A 20214-nucleotide genomic window follows, 5' to 3' on the forward strand; every position below is an offset into this window, starting at 1 on the left:
AAAAGAAAGCCTTTAGAATTACAATGAAAATACCTTTCTCTACTGGAAGTGGGTGAATTTAGAAAAGGAAGCAGTGCACTTCTCTCTGTTATTTTGACCCCTGAGGTAATGAGACCCCTGAGCCAACCAAAGTTGAAAAACATTCTGGTTTCAACATTCACCCATATTATCAGGTCCCCCCATACCCCATTGCAGTCGCTGTCCATCAGCGTAGTAAGATGCCAGAGTCACTACTTGTCTTCTCTGTGCTACACTGTCTTCCCCGTGACCCACACACACCATGTGTGCCAATCATAATGCCCCTCAATCCCCTTCTCCCTCCCTCCCCCCTCCCCTCTGGTAACCCTAGTCCCTTCTTGGACTCTGTGATTCTGCTGCTGTTTTCTTCCTTTAGTTGTCCTTTGTTGTTATACTCCACAAATGAGTGACGTCACTTGGTACTTGTCTTTCCCCACCTCCCCAGCTTATTTCAAAGGTGTTAAAAAGTGGCAAGTAAAGGGGGCACAGAAGTGTGGGTGACAGCCAAGAACAGAGGACTCCCTGTGTTAGGCAAAGAGGGACCAGAACAAGTTCTCCAGCCTGAGTACAATTCATAAGTTTAATAAACAGCCACTAAACATTACACCAAAGCATTTGGAAACACAAATTTCTACAGAAAGGCAAAGGTCAGGCTTCCATTCTGAATTCCTTAAGACAGTCATGAACAGCGCCCCCACCCCCACCCCCCCAGAGTCACGACACCGCACTCTGCTAGTCATGAATTTACCTATAGACACAGTCTGGGACTGGCATGCATTATCCCAGCAGTGGCATGGAAGCAGGGGACAGGGGAAGGATGTGTGCAAGGGCAACCAGCAGCTAATGATAGACCCCTTGGGGGCTCTGTTCAGGGGGTGGGCAGGGAGAATGGTTTTGGTGCCATCTGTGGCTTAACTTGGGGCTTCCTGGATACTCTGGACTAGTGGCTGGGGCTGCCATCTTAATCTCATCCCCTTGAGCTCGATCTATGCAACTCGTCTCTTTGGGTGACACATTGTGACTTTAAAAATCTTTGTGTTCGACCAAACTGCACTTCATTACAGACCCTTTTAAGAAGCCTAGGCAAGTCATTCAAATATCTGAGACTCAGTTTATCTACCTTATAAAAATTTTACAATTATAGCTTCCTTTTGCACACAATAACAAATGAGATCAAATGATCTAAATAATATATTATCAAACTGGCAATAAAGTGAATGATTTCGCTGACTCAAAACTCCAGCGCAGATCCCTCATAATCTGCATCAACAGAGACCCGAGCTCCCTGATGGGTGGGGGGCAAAGCCCTTGCGCCTGAGCTAGGGGCTCAAGTGTGGAGGGTATGGAAGAAAAAATGCAACTTTTGCTTGCCCGTGGCCCTCTCTTTTGAGCCAGACTTCAAGTCTCAACTACCACCCAGTCCAAATCTCTAGCCCTATCCAGTATTTCACTAGTTGCCTTGGCAGGAGGTGACTTTGCTCTCTAATCTTTTTTAAATTATTGTGCAGTTATTTGTTCCCATTTGTCTCTTTTTAGTATGAATTTAAAAAGTACTTTACCCTTTTCCTGAAGAATTTGTAGATGGTAATGAAACCAAACTAAGCAGTGGCCAGCTGGCTACAAGGGATACCAGCTCTCAAGGGAGACAAAGAGCTTGAGAGAACAGGGCTTACTTTGGGGGCACATATACCAAAGAGTGTACTATTTTTCTGAGGGGCTAGACATGGCAGGACACCAGCCATCTTGGGGTCTGGCTGGCCAAGTTGGTGTTTTGTCCATAATATGGTAAACACTGGTGAGCCTCAATTGTGTCCACTAACCCCCAAGCCAATAAACGGGCTGGGTGGGCCTTTTCAGAGGTTAGCACTGGCTCCTGCCCTTGTTATCAGTACTTATGGCTTGTGGACCCTGCTGAAGGTAGGGAAGGTGCCAGGAGGGACCACATGGGATAGCCCAGCCTGTCTTCCTAATGGGTCAGAATCATCTGATCCGGACCACCCCACAGTCCTCCTGGATCTAGACCTCTCCAACAGCCAGATGTCCCACTAGATGAGCAACTGGACAAACGGCAGTGTTTGGCTCTGATAAGGACATGTTCAGCAATGTTAGAGGGAGAAGTAATTCTTTCTATGTTTGTTTTTCACTGAGATTCATAAATATGAAGTGACAGCTTGGCAGAGGGTTAAAAAGAAGAATCCTGAAACACATAAAGGGGAGCCCTGGAGGTCGGGTGCCTGGAGTTCGGATGCATACTAGGGTATACAGCGCTCTGGTTGCTGTGGCACCACTGCCTACTGTTTGCGGATCATGCCCTTGATAGCTGATTCTCGGTTAACGTATGTGGCCCAATAGACCAGATTGAAAATGGCAAAGAGCACAGGAAAGATGATGCGGGAAATTTTGTCAACCTTGCTGACACTGTTGTAGGTCTTGGTCTCCGTCGGGATGTCCTGCACATAGGTGGCCTTGGGCGAAGCAATGACTGTCGGGGTTGAGGAGGCACTGGGGGCAGCGCCCTTGGAGATGGCGGGGAACTCAGTGTCCTTGGCCAGGCTGATGGGGTAGGTGGTTCCCACGATGTTGAAGGTGGTGCTGGTTTTCTTTGTTGGGGCTGCTGGTGTCTTTTTCTAGGGGCCAGAAAAAGTACAGGAGAAAGGGGGAACAAAACAAAAGCTAATTAATTCATTGCAGAGAGCACCTTCAGAGGTGGAGGAGCCACGAGGGAAGTTAAGGAACAGAGGCTGTGAAGCCAATAGCACTGAGGAGCCAGGTTTGTGTCTAAGGACAACTGAAGATGACTTTGAAGACATACAACTTGCATCATCATCCTGGTTTTTTAGATATGTGGCTTTGGCCAAGTCACCTCTTCTTTCTGAGCTATAGTTTCTTCATCTGTAAAATGAGGATCAAACTATTTGGCAGGGTTGTTGAGAGGATCAGACAGATGAGAGAATGGTAGTAGAAATCACTGGAAACTGAAATGTTGATCACATATAGGGTCCTAGATAATCGTGTGATTTGATCTTCACAGTAACCCTTTGAGGCAGGTGGGTGAGATCACTCCCATTTGACTGATGAGAGAACTCAGCCTCAGACAGAGCCCCACACTAGCTACCTGGGCTCCTGACTTTTATCCAGGGCTGCACTGTGCTACTTTTTCTATAGGGACAACACACTTTTTGATTACCCGAGAAATAACTCCAAAAGGCTTCAACCATCAAGTGGCACATCCCCTGTGAGGAAGAGAGCTTGATGAGTCTGAAAGTCATTTCATGTTAAAGACAAATAAATACTATGGCATGTTTACATGCATCATTACAATAGTATCTCACCCTTCATGCACTGTAAATGTGTTCAGCAGGCTAGGGGCCACACCAGGTTTTTCTACTCTTGCAAGGCTGCAGGCAGGGACAGCTGGGGGCTTGCTGTGACACTGCCCTTTGGACTTCTTTTCAGAGTTAAAACACCTCAATGGGAAATAAGCATGCACACACATGCCCATTTGTTCTCACATATATGACTTGTGTATACACAGACCCTCCATGTAGATACGAGAAAAGGAGACAAAGCCCAGTCCTGGATCAGAAGAGCGACGCTGAGGAAGGGGAGGCCAAAGGCAGAGGCCAAGCCCATAGTGTACAGTGTTTGCTGCCTCACTCCCCGCTTTGGCCTTTTCCACCCCTCTTTGCTTCTAGGGAAAAGTGGGGACAGATGGAGCTTCAGAACTGACCAGGAATACTGATGAGAAGTGACAACTAGTTGTGGTGTCCTAATCGCACACACCTCCCTTTCTCAGTATTACTTGGCTTCCCAGCACCTGCGCTTTACTCCTTTACTCCTCGCCCTCCTATATGTTTCCTTCCTGGGCCTCTCTACTCCCACCCTTTCTTTCTGATCTCTTTTCTTCTAGCCTTTTTCTATTTCTTCTATTCTTTACTTCCAAGTCCCCACCATTTTAATAAGGTTTTCTTTTAGACTACACTGTCATTTATGTTTCTCCACCTAATAATAACGTTTGCCAAGTATGAGCTAAATGTCTACTGGGTCAACAACTATGCTAGGTATTTTGGGGTAGGTGGGAAAGTTAAGAAATGAGTCCAGTTCAGTATCTGTTTGTCAGGAGTTCACAGTCCAGTGGAGGAGAGAGCCTTGTGAACACATCACTGACATATAATGTGATCTGCGTCCCCAAAGAGATGAGACAAGTGTGATGGGAATTCAGTAGAGGGAGGGGCAAAGTACCTACAGGCCTTAGAAAAGGTGGCTCAGAGAAAGCTATGAGGTTTATGAGCTACGTTGCAAAAGATGAGCAGGAGCTCATCAGATGAAGATGCAGCAAAGGCCCATCTACAGGCAAAGAGCACTGCCTGCTTAAGGACGACAAAGTCTGCTTTGGCTGGATCCCCGTGTGTACGGCAAAGGCCTTGAATGCCACGCCCTCCTGCTCGGCCTGCCTGTGCTGGCTTCCGAGTTTTCAATCAGGGAAGGGGAGTGGAACAAATAGGGAGTGTTGGTTTAAGTACATGAACCCTTTAGTAGAACATTTAAAAGCAAAATTATTCTGGGGATTGCAGTCACATTGCTACAAGTGGAAGGGGGACAGAATGCTAATGCTTCTAAGAACCTTGTAAATGTTTTAAATACTACGTGGGACTCATTTATAATTAGCAAATTCACTGGTATATAGAGGCCTGCTGCTAAATGCCTCTGCTATTAAATAAAAGAGCACTTTACTTGTTTGCCTGCTTACTTATTAATTTGCTTAGTAATCTCTCCTCATAGACAGACAAAAAGAGAAAAAGGGGAAAAAAACCTACTACCCTGACTTTGCTAGCTTTCACATACACCATTTCATTTAGTCATCTTATGAACTGGGTATGACCAAGTCTCCCAAATAATCAGTCCAAATAGCAGACTTTTAAGGTAATGATTGCAGATTTTTTAAGTAATAACGGAAAACTACCTTTTATTTTCCTCCACTCTTTCCAACATGACCAACATTAAATCAACCACTATATTTTTTACCTAAATTGTCAAAGAAGGAAGTCAAAGCAAAAACTTGTAGTGTCGAGAAGGCAGGAGCATGAGGCAGAGATTAATAGCTAGTATTCTCCCATTTCTGCATCGAGTTTTCCAATGCTTCTCCATGGTCTACAATTTGACAGATACAAACTAGACTGACTTATCTTTGACCAAGTAGCAATTCTTAACTCCCTAGCCAAGTGCCTGGCTTAGGCATGTGATTAATAGGTGTTTCCTGATTTAAAAAATGACCACCACCCCCAACCACTGAAGATTCCCAATATGATTTCCAGTTTGTTCTTCCTTAGTCTTGACCTCTCCTATACAGACTATACTTCTCTAGTTCAGCCTGGAGTAATTCCCACACCACAAAACTGAAACTGACTCCTTCAAATGACCCCTAAGAGTGTGACCCCTGGACAAGGAAAGCTTTTCTCCTAGAAAGCCACCTCATGTGGGTTTTGGGAGGACGCAACAAAAACTTTTATAGACCAATCTGTCCAACTCAAGAGTTTTCCTCAGCTGGCACGCCTGCCTATTGTTTCCACAAGTGCTAATTAGAGGGTTAGTTAGAGTGCTGAATATACCTGAGATGCAGCCAGGACCTTGACAGTATATGCAGATATGCCTCTGTGTCCACCCCCTAACAGCCATCCAATTTTCATGAACCCCTGTCTACAGAAATGGGGCAAAGTAGTGGAGCATATGTTTGTGAGATTCAAAGATGAATCAGAGCAATAAGAAAAAAAACAAATAACCCAATCAGTGATTTAAAAACCCCCATAAAACAGGACCAGATGCCTTCCTGGTGAATTCTACCAAACCTTTAAAGAAAAGTTAAGCTGTGTCCTTCTCAAATTATTCCAAAAACAATTGAGGAGGAAGAAACACTTCCAAATTCATTTTATGAGGCCAATATGACCCTGATACCAAAACCAGGCAAACACAACGCAAGAACATTACAGACCAGTATCTCTGATGAACACTGATGCAAAAATCCTCAAATAAGTATTAGCAGACCAAATTCAATGACACATTAAAAGGATCATTCACTTTAATCAAATGGGATTTATTTCAGGGATGGTTCAATATCACCAAATCAATCAATCAATCAATCAATGTGATATACCACAAATCAATCAATGTAATATACATTAACAAGATGAAGGATAAAAACCATAGGATTATCTCAAGAGATGCAGAAAAAGCATTTGACAAAATTCAACATCCATCCATGATAAAAACTCTCAACAAAGTTGGTATAGAGGAAACATACTTCAACATAATAAAGACCATGTATGAGAAACCCACAGCTAACACCATATTCAGTGGTGAAAAGCTCAAAGCTTTTCCTCTAAGGCAAGGAACAAGACAAGGATGCACACTCTTACCACTTTTATTTAACAGTATTGGAAGTCCTGCACAGACCAATTAGGCAACAGAAATAAATAAAAGTCATCCAAATTGGAAAGCAAGAAGTAAAACTCACTATTTGCAGATCACATGATACTATATGTAGAAAATTCTAAAGACTCCACCAAAAAACTATTAGAACTAAAAACTAGATTCAGCAAAGTTGCAGGATACAAAATCAATATACAGAAACTGCATTCCTGTGTACTGACAATGAACCAGCAGAAAGAGAAATTAAAACTATTCCATTTACAATTGCATCAAGAAGAATAAAATACCTAGGAATAAACTTGACAACATGGTGAAAGACCTATATTCTGAAAACTATAAGACACTGATGAAAGAAAGTGAGGATGACACAAATAATTGGCAAGATACACTATGCTCATGGATTGGAAAAACTAATATTGTTAAAATGTCCATACTACCCAAAGCAATCTATAGATTCAATGCAATCCCCATTAAAATACGAATGGCATTTTTCACAGAACTGGAACAAAGAATCCTAAAATGTATGGAATTGCACAAGACTGAAAAAACTTTGACAAAAACTGCAATATGAAGCTATAGTAATCAAAACAATATGGCATTGGCATGAAAACAGACACAGAGATCAATGGAATAGAACAGAGGGCCCAGAAATAAACCCACATATATGGTCAATTAATCTATAACAAAGGAGGTAATATTATATAATGGGGAAATGGGAGTTTCTTTGATAAATAGTGCTGGGAAAACTGGACAGTTACATGCAAAAATAAATCAGACATGGATTAAAGACTTGAATGTAAGATCTGAAACATAAAACTCCTAGAAGAAAACCTAGGCAGTAAGCTCTTTGACATCAGTCTTAGCAATACTTTTTTTGGACCTATCTCCTCAGGTAAGGGCAACAAAAGCTAAGATAAACAAATGGGACTACATCAAACTGAAAAGCTTCTGTGCAGTGAAGGAAACCATCAATAAAACAAAAAGGCAACCTACTGAATAGGAAAAGACATTTGTAAATCACACATCTGAAAAGGGATTAATACTCAAAATATATGAAGAATGTTCACAAGTTAATATATTAAAAAAACGACTAAAAATGGGCAGAGGACTTGAATAGACATTTTTTCAAAGATGGTATCCAGATGGCCAACAGACACATGAAAAGATGCTTGATGTCATTAATCAACAGGAAATGCAAATCAAAGCCAAAGTGAGCTATCACCTCACAGAAAGGCTAGTATCAAAAAGGCAGTAACAAATATTAGTGAGGATGTAGAGAAAAGGGAATCCTCATGCACTACTGGCTGGAATGTAAATTGGTACAGCCACTATGGAAACCTGTATGGAGGTTCCTCAAAAAATTACAAAAAGACCTACCATTCAATCCAGCAATTCTACTTTGGGGTATTTATTCAAAAAAACTGAAAACACCAATGTAAAGAGACATCTACATGCTTATGTTCACTGCAGCGTTATTTACAATAGCCAAGATATGGAAACAACCTAAGTGTCCATTGATAAATAAATGCATCAAGAAGATATGATATAGATAGATAAAATCGAGTATTACTCAGCCATAACAAAGAATGAAATCTTGCCATTTGTGACATGGATGGACTTAGAGGGTATAATACTTAGTGAAATAAGTCAGAGAAAAACAAATGCCATTATTTTCATTTATATGAGGAACTAAAACACCAAACAAACAAAACAAAATGTAAATAGACTCATAGATACAGGAAACAAACTGTTGGTAACCAGTGGGATTGGGATAAAGGTGAAATAGGTGAAGGGGATTAAGAGGTACAGACTTCCAGTTATAAAATAAATAAGTCATGGGGGTATAATGTACAGCACAAGGAATATAGTCAATAATATTGTCATAACTTTGTAAGGTGACAGATGATAACTTGACTTATCATGGGTATCATTCCTTAATGTACAGAAAGTATCAGATCACTATTATGTATGCCAGAAACTAACAGGATATCATCTGTCAATTATGCTTCAATTTCAAAACAAAACAAACAAAAAACTGAATTTTAAAAATGGCAGAGGACATTAATAGACATTTTCTCCAAAGGAGACATACAAATAGCCAACAAGAACATGAACAGATGGTTAACATTACTAGTCATTAAGGAAATGCAAATCAAAACCACAATGAGATACCACCTTACACCCATTAGTATACCTACTATCAACAACAACAAGAAAAAAACCCCAGAAAATAACAAGTGCTGTCAAGGATGAGAAATTGGAATTCTCATGCACTATTGGGAATGAAAACAGGTGCAGCCACTATGGAAAATGGTATGCTGGTTCCTCAAAATACTACAAACAGAAGTAAAATATGATCCAACAATTCCACTTCTGTGTATATACTCCCCAAAATTGAAAGCAAGTTCTCGAAGAGTTATTTGTATGACCACGTTTGTAGGAGCATAATTTCCAAAAGCCAAAAGGTAGAAGCAACTGAAGGATCCATAAAGAGAAGAATGGATAAGCAGAATGTGGTCCAGCCATGTGACGGAATGTTACTCAGCCTTGAAAAGGAAAGAAATTCTGATGCATGCTATGATAAGGCTGAACCTTGAGGACATGATGCTAAGTGAAATAAACCAGTTACGAAAAGACAAATACTGTATGATTCCACTTACATGAGGTACTTAAGTAGTCAGATTCATAGAGACAGGAAGTAGAATGGTGGTTACCAGGGCGGGTGGAGAAAATGGGGATTTGTTGTTCAATGGTGACAGAGTTTCAGTTGAAACTTTCAAGATCAGAAGAGTTTAGAAAGTCGGTTGTACAACATTGTGAATAAATTTAACCCTACTGAACTGTACTCTTAAAATGGTTAAGATGGCAAATATCAGGCTGTCCAATGAGGAAGATTAATGAAAATAGGAAAGAACTAAAATATAAGGGAGAAGGCACAAGAAACACGCAGAGGGGCATACATAAGGCATCAAGCAAATTCAAAGGAGGAAGGGCGCATGGTAGATTAGGAGAGGGTCAGCACACCAGTGGAAAGAAGAATGCAGATGGAAGAACAATGCTTACGTGTATCAGTTTCCTGGGAGGGCGGAAGGCATCCAGAGCCTAACCGGGGAGCTGCCTGGGGCCAGATCACAGCTAAGGAAACTGACAATGAGGCTCAAATACTATTAATGCTTTGGTGGGGAGAAAGGTGCCCAGTAAGTCAAAGCACATCTCATACAAGGCTTTTACATTCCCCATGGAGAAGGTGGAGGGAACAGTCAGGCTTTAAAATTTATTTTATAGAAATAGAACATAGAACTGATTAGGGACACAGAGAAGGATTGTAGGCACAGATTGGTGGACTAGCAGAATTCAAGTGAACAGACTCACAAATGTCACCGATCAATGGCTATGGAAGATTTTCAGAGAGAAGTAGAGCAGTTGGCCTGAAGTGACCGAGGAGACCCAGAGTGCTGGTGAATGACGGCAGGGGTACACCCCATGCGGCCACGGGTGGACAGAAGAGCAAGGAAGACAAATACGTCCTTCACGTGTGAAGTATTTACTGTGTCTACTATATGGCAGTTTCTAAGTTAGGTGCTGGTGGCACAGCAGTGGACAGTAAAACATGGCCCCTACCTTCAAGGATCTCACATTTCAGTGGAGGGGAGCATATAATAAACATGCAAGCAACTAAATATATAGAGCAATGTAGGGTAGGGAGCTGAGAAGTTTAGCGGCGACTCATATAAAGCAGAGCACAGGCCAAGAAGGATGGTGAAGGCCTGTCAGAGCAGGTAAGCAGAGATCTGAATAAAATGAGAAAGCAAGCCATGAAAAGTTCTGAACAAAACTCCCAGACAGAAAGAATACCAGTGACAAAGCACTTGGGATCGTAATGAGAGTGACCCGTACATGGGTCATTAAGGAGGCCACTGTGACCTAAGAGTAATGCATGGAAAAAGAAAAAGGACAGTAAGAGGTGACATCAGAGATCTGGGGACCAGATCTGTAAGGCTTTGAAAGCCATGGTAAGGATGACAGGACCCTGATCTAAGTGTAGTGGGAAATCATTAAAGTATTTTGAGCAAATTTATTTCTAATTTACTATTTTAAATGATCATTCCGACTGTTGGGTGGAGAATAGATGGTTGGCATGAAAGCACAGGAATAAAATATAGAGGCTAGTGAGCGAGAAGGCGACTTGAGTGCAAAGGAAAACATCAAGGGAAAAAAGGAAATCCTAATCGCTTCCTCGTAGATAACGTTTATTTTCTTTCTAGAATCTTTGTAGACTATCACTTTATACCTGGTTTTCTAAAATTTCATGATGATGTGCCTTTATGTGGGACTCCGAGGACACCTTCAGTCTGGAGGCATTATGTCTTTCCATTTGTAAAAATGTCTTTTGTTAGTTGTTAATTTCCTTACTTCACTTTCTCCGTTCATTAGCTCTCTAGCCTCTGAGTTGATGGACTTGCTGGATTCATTCCTAAGTCTCTTCTTACCTTTTCTTTTACACTACCTTTTTTTTTTCCTTTTTGGCCTACTTATAGGGAAATTTTCTTTGGTTTGTTTTCCCACCTCCTTACTGAAATTTTTATTTTGGCAGTTCTTTTTAATTTCAAGAGTTCTTCCTTATTCTCTGTTTTCCTTTTTTTATTAGCATCCCATTCTTGTTTTAAGGATATGATATATTTACAAATATAAGATAAAAGCTATAATTTTCTTCAATTCCCTAAATTATCTTTGTTCCCTCCAAGATGAGTATTTTTTTTTTAAATCTTTGCTTTTCTCTTTCACATTGCAAACTTCATTTTACTAATCCTTGGTATCCCAGTATGGTTGGCAACATAAAAGATGTCAGTATGCCCGGTATATCTGATCTGGGCTTGTTGATTGGCAGACTGATTCAAAGTCAGTCAGAAGCAAGTTATTTTATGGGGGTACCCCAAACGTCACTGTGTAAAGGTCTTTTCTCTGGAGACATTCAGCTTCTTTAGGAGAGAAACTTTTGCTGCTCTTCTGCAAAGTATGTATCTGGATGCAGGCATTTCACATGTCAGGCAGGCTCTGGCGTCTTTACTGCTCTGACACAGACTTCTAACCAGTCCCCCAGCTGCATCCCTGTGCTCAATTCTGTGCTCTACCATGCGCCTCAAACACCAAGTTTCCCTGGGCTTCTGTCTTACTCCAGCTTCATAAATCAGTTATTCTCTCTTTTCATGTTCATTCTCCTTTAAAAAATGCATTCAAGCTCTTGTTTGACTGAAATCCCTTCTCTAGTTCTCCTGGTACTTGTGGTTTCATACCTATTTTATTTCTTTACTCTCATTTTAGTGGGCTCTTCAAAGCAATGATAAACACATGTGGTTGATCCTCGGAAGCCCACAGCTCACCTATTCCTTCTTTTCCTTCCTTCTAATCCTTCCACTTACATTTTATCTAATCCTTGACTATAGTACAAATCAGAAATTGCTTTTTAAATAATTTATGTTATTTTTAAACAGGTTCATACCCACATATTCTAAAGTTATGAAGCAAACAAGGTTTGACATATCTCTCCAAGGGAAGAAAAAAGAAACTAAAATAAGTTAAGATCAAAGTCCAATATTTGTATTTTCAACAAACTTTACTTTTTTTCTGTGGATCAGTGGTTCTCATGTTAGTTCCTTCACACTGTAGCAGTGTAGACACAGTACAGGACCCTTGCATTAGAGATCATTTTTGTGTGTTCCATAGTTTTTTTCCAAATCTATCTTTGCTAGTCACTTTCTTTTAGCTAGTTTAAGTGGATTGACTAAGATCGCCATCATCTATAGTCTCTTAATAATCTATTCTAGTTCTCTGCCTTGAAATCATCCCTGCACCTCTTCCTGGCCACAAAAAAAACAAGTCTACCACATTTTTCACAAGACATTCATGGCAGCCTTTCAGATACCTGAAATTAGCAATCACCGTCCCTTTGAGGCATTAATCCCTCCTCCACTGGAACAGTGCACTTGACACAAGGGCTTAACATCTCACTTGTCCTAGGTAGTCCTTAACTCCGACTCAAAGAAAATTTTGCTTTTCGAGGGTTAACCACCTGGAAAGGTTACATTAAATTTGCTTTCCCCCGGTATTTCTAAGGTGCAAGTATTGTTAAGCTTTTCTATCCCATAACTAATTATTTGTAAGAATGTGATTTAGTAAATGTTACTCTTGATTTCAGCCTGTCAAACTTCAGAATTCTTTTTGATTTATAATTCAGAAGGTACTCCTCTCCAATCAACATTCATTAATGCCACTTGACAAATTTGAATCTCCTACCTTATTATATGTCTTCATGTGAATCAGTGATGATACTACATTTAAGAGAAAAGGGTCAAAGATGAAGCCCTGTGGATTATCACAGGGATGCCCCTTACGGTTGATGTCCATTCATCAGTCAATTTGATTTGATTTTAGTTGGTCAACCAATTACATCAGCCTTATTGTACTATTTTTTTCAACTGCTGTTTCTTCTTCATGTAAGCACAATAAAAAAGTTAGTCAAATGTCTTAATAAGGTCTATGATATTTACTGGTCCACCAGTCTAGTACACTTTTTATAAAATTTCTTAAGGTTAGTTTGACATGATTTCTTCTTCGAGAACTCAAGCTAGATATCACTGATAAGTGCTCACTGCTCTTAAAACATCTGTGTAATAATATATTTCAGGGAACTTTCAGTTTAACATGTCAGAATAAGGACATTTTTGCTTCCTTCTCCTCTCTGGAACCAACTAAAAACTGTAAGAAAAATGAGAGACAGAAACCAAAGCCCAGTATTTGATGATACGTGAAAGAATTTTATTGAAAGAATTTTTAATGCTAATGACAAAGAGTAAGGGCTCCTAAGTGCAGAAAAAAATGGACCAGGATGAGGAAGACACTGAGGATGCCTGCTCTTCTGGATTTCAGGCCAAGAACAGAGTCCTAAAAGGTGGGTGGCATGACCTAAGTGAAGAACCAAATGACCCTTGTCTTGAAACAAAATCAGTTTTCAGGTGGACAGTGAGATCATACTGAAACATTGTTTGACTACCATGCAGCAGAGGTGGGAGAGACAAGAAAAATTAAAGGATATAATACTACATGCACGCATGCACGCACACACACACACACACACATGCAGCATATATAGAGGGTTTTCCCGTGAGCAAGGGGAACATCTTGTTAGAAGCAGAATCAAAACTACAAGGAGTACTCATAAGAGTTTATACAGACAACAGATGACGTTTAAACTACTCATTCTCAACTACTCACTACTGTCCTACTCACTCAGTCCCTCCCCAAAATAGTATTCTCACACATACCACAGCTAATAAAGAACTCCTCTAATGCAACTTCGAGTAATAATTGAAAACAAACTAATATGGTACTGATGCAAAATATGTTGCAAAAAGAGGAAAAATGAGCAATAAAGGATAATGGAACAAGACACAAAACAACTATGGAACACATGAAAAATATGTCAACAGAAATCATAACATTAGTGTAAGCAAAAATAATGCTACCACAGAAATGAAGGCAAATAATAGACACTGGGAAACATGGTTGGAGGTATAGAAAGCAAGCTTGAGAAAAAATTGAGCAAAATGAAATGGAAAAGAAGAGTTAACAATTTTTAGGGAAAATGGTGTATATGGAAGACAAAAAATAGCTCTATGATATGCATAATCTGTGCTTCTAGGAAGAGAAAAGAATGAAGATATGTTCCTGAAACAAAGACAACTGTGCATCCATAGGCTGAAAGGAAACACGCTGTCCTAAGAAGAATACACACAGCTAGATGAAGATATATCCTTGTAAAGTAACTGGAATTTGTAAATAAAAGACTCATTCATATGGGCTGCTAGGCCATAAAATCAAGTCCCCTATTATGTAAGAGATGCTCAGGTTGGTTTTAAAATTCTTCATAACAACATTTAGTGCTAGAATTGAATATAGCAAGCAACATGTACGTGGATGCCAGAGATAGAGACTAGAACCCATGAATTGTACAGTAGACCAATTACAATTCAAGTATAAATACAACTGACAGATAATTTTACACATGCAAGATAGTAGGAAATAGGGTTCCCATGGGCCTTTCTTAAAGAAACTTCTAGGGGACAGCCTTGAAGTAATTAAGCACTGAATGGAAAAATGAATAAAATAACTATTTTGAGAAGAGAGCCCATTTAAATGTAGAACTATGACTAATCAACTATGGGAATTATGGTTACATTAAAAGCATGTAAATGTTATAAAACTTGACAGTGCAGAAATAATGTAAAAACAAAAGTTGGGAGATGACAGGACTGGTAGAGAAAGAAGGAGAGAGGAAAAATACAATAATTTCCTTGTATCTTATAGTGGGTGAAGGGTCAACAGACCCTGTTCATAGCTTATAAATCAAGTATCAGATGGGTAAATATATTTTAAGGGTACAAAGGTGACAACTAGATTAAGAATAATAAAACCAGAAGTTCCTATGGTATAGTTGATGGGAGTTAGTAGAATTAGGCTTATTCTTCATAGCTCATAGCAAGGAGTTATTTTCTACCTAAATAGTTAAAATCTACTCTAAAATTTCACCAGCTCACCAATCTATATTCTATGGAATGTATCTTTTCCTCCACTTTGAAAAGTCTCTATCATCTTTTCTCTTCTCCATGATTCTCCACAGAGTTCTGGAGTGGTTCTGGGACCACATCTACCAGTTCCTTTTAGCACTTTTGGGTAGTCTTCATCTAGATCTAGAAATCTGAACTCTTTTAAAGCAGCCAAGGACAATCTTGATTGCACTGTATTCATGTTTTATTCCTACCAATTCCAGTTGTCTATTGTCTTTTCCTTCCTTCCCATCCATCCACCAATGCAACTAACACTTCCCCTGCTTTCACTATGAGTCAGATGCTGTGCAAGGATGCTGACTAGTTAGAACGATGAGGCAGACAAGTTTCTGCCCTCCAGAAGTTCAGTCTAGTGAAAAGGCAGACAGAAGTCTCTAATACAAATAAATGCTTTTAATATCAGGTGCACCATCTCCCCTGTCTCCTGGAAGGAAACTAAAGCTATCTGGATCATTTTCTGGGTCTCAAAGAATAAGTAGATTTCACCAGGCAGGAAAAAAAATAAAAAAGAACATTCAAGATAGTGAAAAATAAGCAAAGACACAGAAGGAATGATGACCACTTTAGTCTGATTGTAATGGGAACTTACTGGATAATGAGGGGCAGAGGTGGCCCTAGAGTTTGTTCTCTGAGTTGAAGATGGAATCCTCTCTTCTGGGTGACTTTGTAAGTACAGTGGGTCTCCCTCATGTCCAGCAGTATCACACTTAGGTTTGTTCCCTCACCACAACACACCAACCCTCCATGATACCATTTCTTTGCCCCTAGCAAACATTCCACACTGCCAAGAAGCACTCCAGTTGAGAACTGGATTGATGACCCCAGTGAATAGCACGCAGCCCTGGCCAGTTCCCACAGGCTGCAGGCTGCCCACTCCTGGCTCCAACACAGTTCTCTCAGGGAGTGCTTCCCAGCCCCCACCCTTGCTGTATCTCACCTTCATTTCCAGGGCCTCTGGCACTTTCTTGCCTTCCCAAGCCCAACTCCGCTTGGTGAAGTAGTTAACAGTGGCAAATTCAATCAGCGCAGAAAATACAAAGGCATAACAGACGGCTATGAACCAATCCATGGCCGTCGCGTATGCCACTTTAGGTAAGGAGTTTCTGGCACTGATACTCAAGGTGGTCATGGTAAGAACAGTGGTGACACCTGGGGAGAGAGAAGATGAGAACCAGCTGCCACTGCAAGACATTTACAGCATATTTGATAAGATCACCAACTTCCACCTTGAAAGGAGGAGCTATACCCGACTCAATATGGCCCCTTTAAAGTGTTAAAAACAGCGAATGTCAAAGTAGAATGGTTTTACCTAGTAACCACCCCATCCCAGTGATCACAGGAATGGGAACCTCCAGGAGAGTACTTCTAAAAGTTGTCCTCTAGCCTCTGCTTAAACATTTCCATTGAAGAATAGTAAGTTATTTCATTGTAAGAGACCATTTTAATTAGAAAAAATCTACATTCGCTGAAATCTGATCTCCTCTAACTCCTAGCCCACTGACTGACTGCTCTCCGAGTTCTTTCTCCAGCCGCACAGGAAAGCAAAGCTTACTCTCTCCTCTCCTGGACAGGCCTTCAGAGAGCTGGAGAAGTGGCCATGGTTCCTCAGGAGGACATTCATCTCTTTTGTTCCCGCTCTTGCAGTTCTCTTCCGAAGAGCCCAGAACTGAGCCCAAGGCTCAGGACACGGACTGAGCAGACTCAAAGCTATTCCAATATCTAGTTCTTGCTTTTAGATCAACTAATTCTTTTTCTTAGTGGCATTATTAACCTAAATTTAAGACTTTCCTTTATTCACATTTAAATTCTATTTTTAATTTTTTTTCCTAATCCATTCATATTTCAGATATACACATGAGCTACATAGTGTTATGGTTACAGTATGAGCTTGGGAGTCAGAGTGAAATAGACTGAAATTCTGGCAATCCCACTTACTAGTAATATGACCTTGACCAACATGCTTTACCCCACTAAGCCTCCGTTTCATGTGTGAAGTGTGTGTGATCGCATGATTCAGAGGTTTGTTGGGCGATCCAATGAGATGATGTTTATAAAGGCCATAGCACAATATCAGCAGAGTAATCTCACTCAACAGTAGCTTCTGTAATTAACATTACTTTTATTTTACTATTATTAACAATAGTGCTGTCATAATTACATAGTTAATTATCATATAATTATAATCACACTTTAAACAATATAATCTTATAATTATTAGCCATCATAGTCTAGTCCCAAATACTGATGTTGTAAGTCAGAAGTCCTGAGCGCTGCCACTGACTTGGTTGGTACCTTGGGCAATTTCCTCTGTGGCTTCATTCTTCACATATATGAATATTCCCTATAGTTTCTACCCCCCAGAATTCTGACAAGGTGGTTGCCCCCAAACTCATCCACACTTGAGGATGGGGGAGTAGCCAGAACCTCTTTCTGAGTGTTGGCACAGAGGAAGGGGAATACGAGCTGGGTCAGGTAGGGCAGCGGAGGACGCCCTCCTGGGCTGAGAGGTATTACATGGAAACACAAGCAGGTAAGTCCCAGTGACCATTAACTCTCCCCAGAGAGTTAGGCAGGTGTGTCGTAGCATCTGGGGCTTCCTCTCCTATTTTGCTTCCTTGCATACCTTCCTCATACATTTGCTCTATCAACGTAAACCCAGCCTGGGAAGGGCTTAGTACATTTCCAACAGAGGGGCCCTGCAGGACCACCTTTGCACAAACTAGGCCAAGAGCCATCAAAACTGATTAGCAAAAAACACTAAGCCCCTTCAGGAATCAGCCACATTAACAAACTATCTGAACGGTAGCCTGGCAAGTTCTGAGAATGGACACAAGTTTCAGTAACCCTCTGACCAGGCTGAGCAAGGAGTGATTCAGAGGAGAAACAGGTTACCTCATTTATGGTTTTGAGCAAATGCAGTTGTCCACCCTGGCACATTCATATCAGCACGCCAATGCATGGATGGAGAGAACTACACAGCAACACAAGTGCTCCTGTGTCATATTTCAGTAGGGATTTTAGAGTCCTAGCCTCTAGGGCTGAATGAGAACTGTCATCTTGTTTAGAGTTCTTAGCCAGTCAAACCTGCTAGGATCTTTGGTCTCTAGCACCATAGTTTAATTTTGCCTGTTTTGGAATTTCATATAAAGAAAATCATATATTATGTACAATTTTGTGCCTGGTTTCTTGGTTTGACATCATCTTTGAGATTCATCCGTACTGTTACGAGAATCTACAGTTGTGAATCCAGTGGATGAAGATGCCACGCCGTAAACACCCATTCACTGTGGGTGTACATCTGGATGTTTTCCAGTTTGGGCTTTTACAAATAAGTGCTATGAACATCCTTGTATAAGCCTTTCAAGGATGTATATTTTTATTTCACTTGGGTATATAACCTCAGAGTGAAATACCTAGCTAGATCTTACGGTAAATGTATTTTCAATTTATAAGAAACTATCAACTGTTTTTCCCATGTGGCTGTACCATTTTACATCCACACCCCCGCAGTGGATGTGAGTTCCAATTGCTCTTCAACCTCACAAATATTTGGAATTGTCAGTCTTCCTAATTAGAGCAACTTGAGTGTGTTCATAAAGATATCTCCATGTGATTTTAATTTGCGTTTCCCTGACATAAAATGATGTTAAGTACCTTTTCATGTGTTAATGAGCATTTATATTTTTTTCTTGTGAAATGTGTGTTCATGTCTTTTTCCAATTGTTAAAACTGGATTATTTATATTCTTGTCATTGAATTGTAAGACCACTTTATATTTTTAATTTTTTGTCAGAGCTGTACTTACATAAAATAAATTCTCCCAATCTGTGGCTTGCCTTTTCATTTTCTTAATGTTACCTTTCAATGAGTGGAACTTTTAAATTTTGATGCAGCACAATTAATTCTTTTTTTTCAGTTATTATTTTTTTGCACACTGAGAAATTTCTGCCTTCCAAAGATTGCAAAGATATGGTCTTACATTTAGTTCTAAGAGTATTTTATTATATTTTTAGCTTCTGCATTTAAGACCATGATCGATCTCAAATTAATTCTCTGCAATGACATCTCTGCCATAAATCACGTTTTCATATATGTGGAGGCTACACTTTTACTCTCTATAGTGTTTCATTTACTTATTTTTTTTCCTTGTGCCAATAACACAGTCTTAATTCTACAGCTTTTTGATCATTTGTGACAATTTGTCGGGCAAGGCCCTCCACTTTCTTCTTATTTAAGAGGATATTAGCTTTCTTGGCTCTTTATTCTTATGTAAAAATTCTGCAATCACTTTTTAAATTAACATTTTATCTTGGAGATCTCATATCAATGCAGTTAGTGTAAATAAGAACTCTAAACTTCTGTGACGGCAAGTTTGAATTAAAAAATAAATTTTAAGGAATCCTATGTTTTACACAGAGCCCAGGCCAAAACAGACATGTTTCCTTACTGCTTCCTTCATTTATTACTGTGTTTTTCTAGTGCCCTTGTGCACTGAAGGTATAAACCTTCAATGGTACTGGATTTAGGAGATGAATCCTTGTATTCATTTGCTATGGCTTATGTAAATTTGAGCCACGAATGTATGGCTTAAAACAACATAAATGTGTTATCTGTGTTTCTGGAGGCCGGAAGTCTGAAGTCAGTTTCAGTGGGCTAAACTCAAGGTGTCAGCCGGCCTTCCCTGCCTCTGCAGGCTGTGGAGGGAGAATCCATTGCCTTTTCCAGCTTCCAGAGCTGTACAAATTGCTCGGCGTGCAGGCCCCTTCCTCCTCTTTCAAAGTCAACAGCATAGCATCTTCAAATCTCTCATGCTTCTTTCATCACATTGCCTTTTGCTCTGTAGTCAAATATCCCTCTGCCTTACTGTTCTAAGTACACTTGTAATTGTGTTTAGGGCCCATCCAGATAATCCAGGATAATCTCTCCATTTAGCTCACATCTCAAAGTTCCTTTTCCCATTAAAGGTAACGCGTTACAGAGTTTAGGACATGGACATCTTTGGGGATCTAGTCATCTTACCACAGTCCCAGTTCTAACCCTTAACTTCACTCAGGCTCAGAGCCTTTCTTGTGTATCCTTAAAACTCAGACTCTCATTTACCAAGACTACTAGTCCATCCACACATCTTCCTGCTACGACACTATCA

The 20214-nt window shown here is 40.2% G+C and overlaps 1 protein-coding gene across 4 annotated transcripts in view; it reads right to left on the reverse strand.

Moving 5' to 3' along the window:
* Positions 1-570: 570 nt before the first annotated feature.
* The window catches only part of GABRA3 (gamma-aminobutyric acid type A receptor subunit alpha3), a 175403-nt gene continuing 155759 nt past the window's right edge, over positions 571-20214 (reverse strand). For 3 of the 4 annotated variants that reach the window (XM_037025058.2, XM_073228071.1, XM_017667378.3), the window contains 2 exons: positions 16006-16217; positions 571-2645 (listed from right to left, as the gene is read on the reverse strand). In XM_037025058.2, the coding sequence (XP_036880953.1) occupies positions 2310-2645; positions 16006-16217 (548 nt within the window). In that variant the 3' untranslated portion in view covers positions 571-2309. Of the gene's footprint in view, positions 2646-3205; positions 3252-16005; positions 16218-20214 lie in introns of all 4 variants that reach the window. The other variant, XM_037025059.2, reaches the window with a different exon arrangement.

This window comes from Manis javanica, chromosome X (assembly GCF_040802235.1).
Source record: "Manis javanica isolate MJ-LG chromosome X, MJ_LKY, whole genome shotgun sequence".
Lineage (NCBI taxonomy): Eukaryota > Metazoa > Chordata > Mammalia > Pholidota > Manidae > Manis > Manis javanica.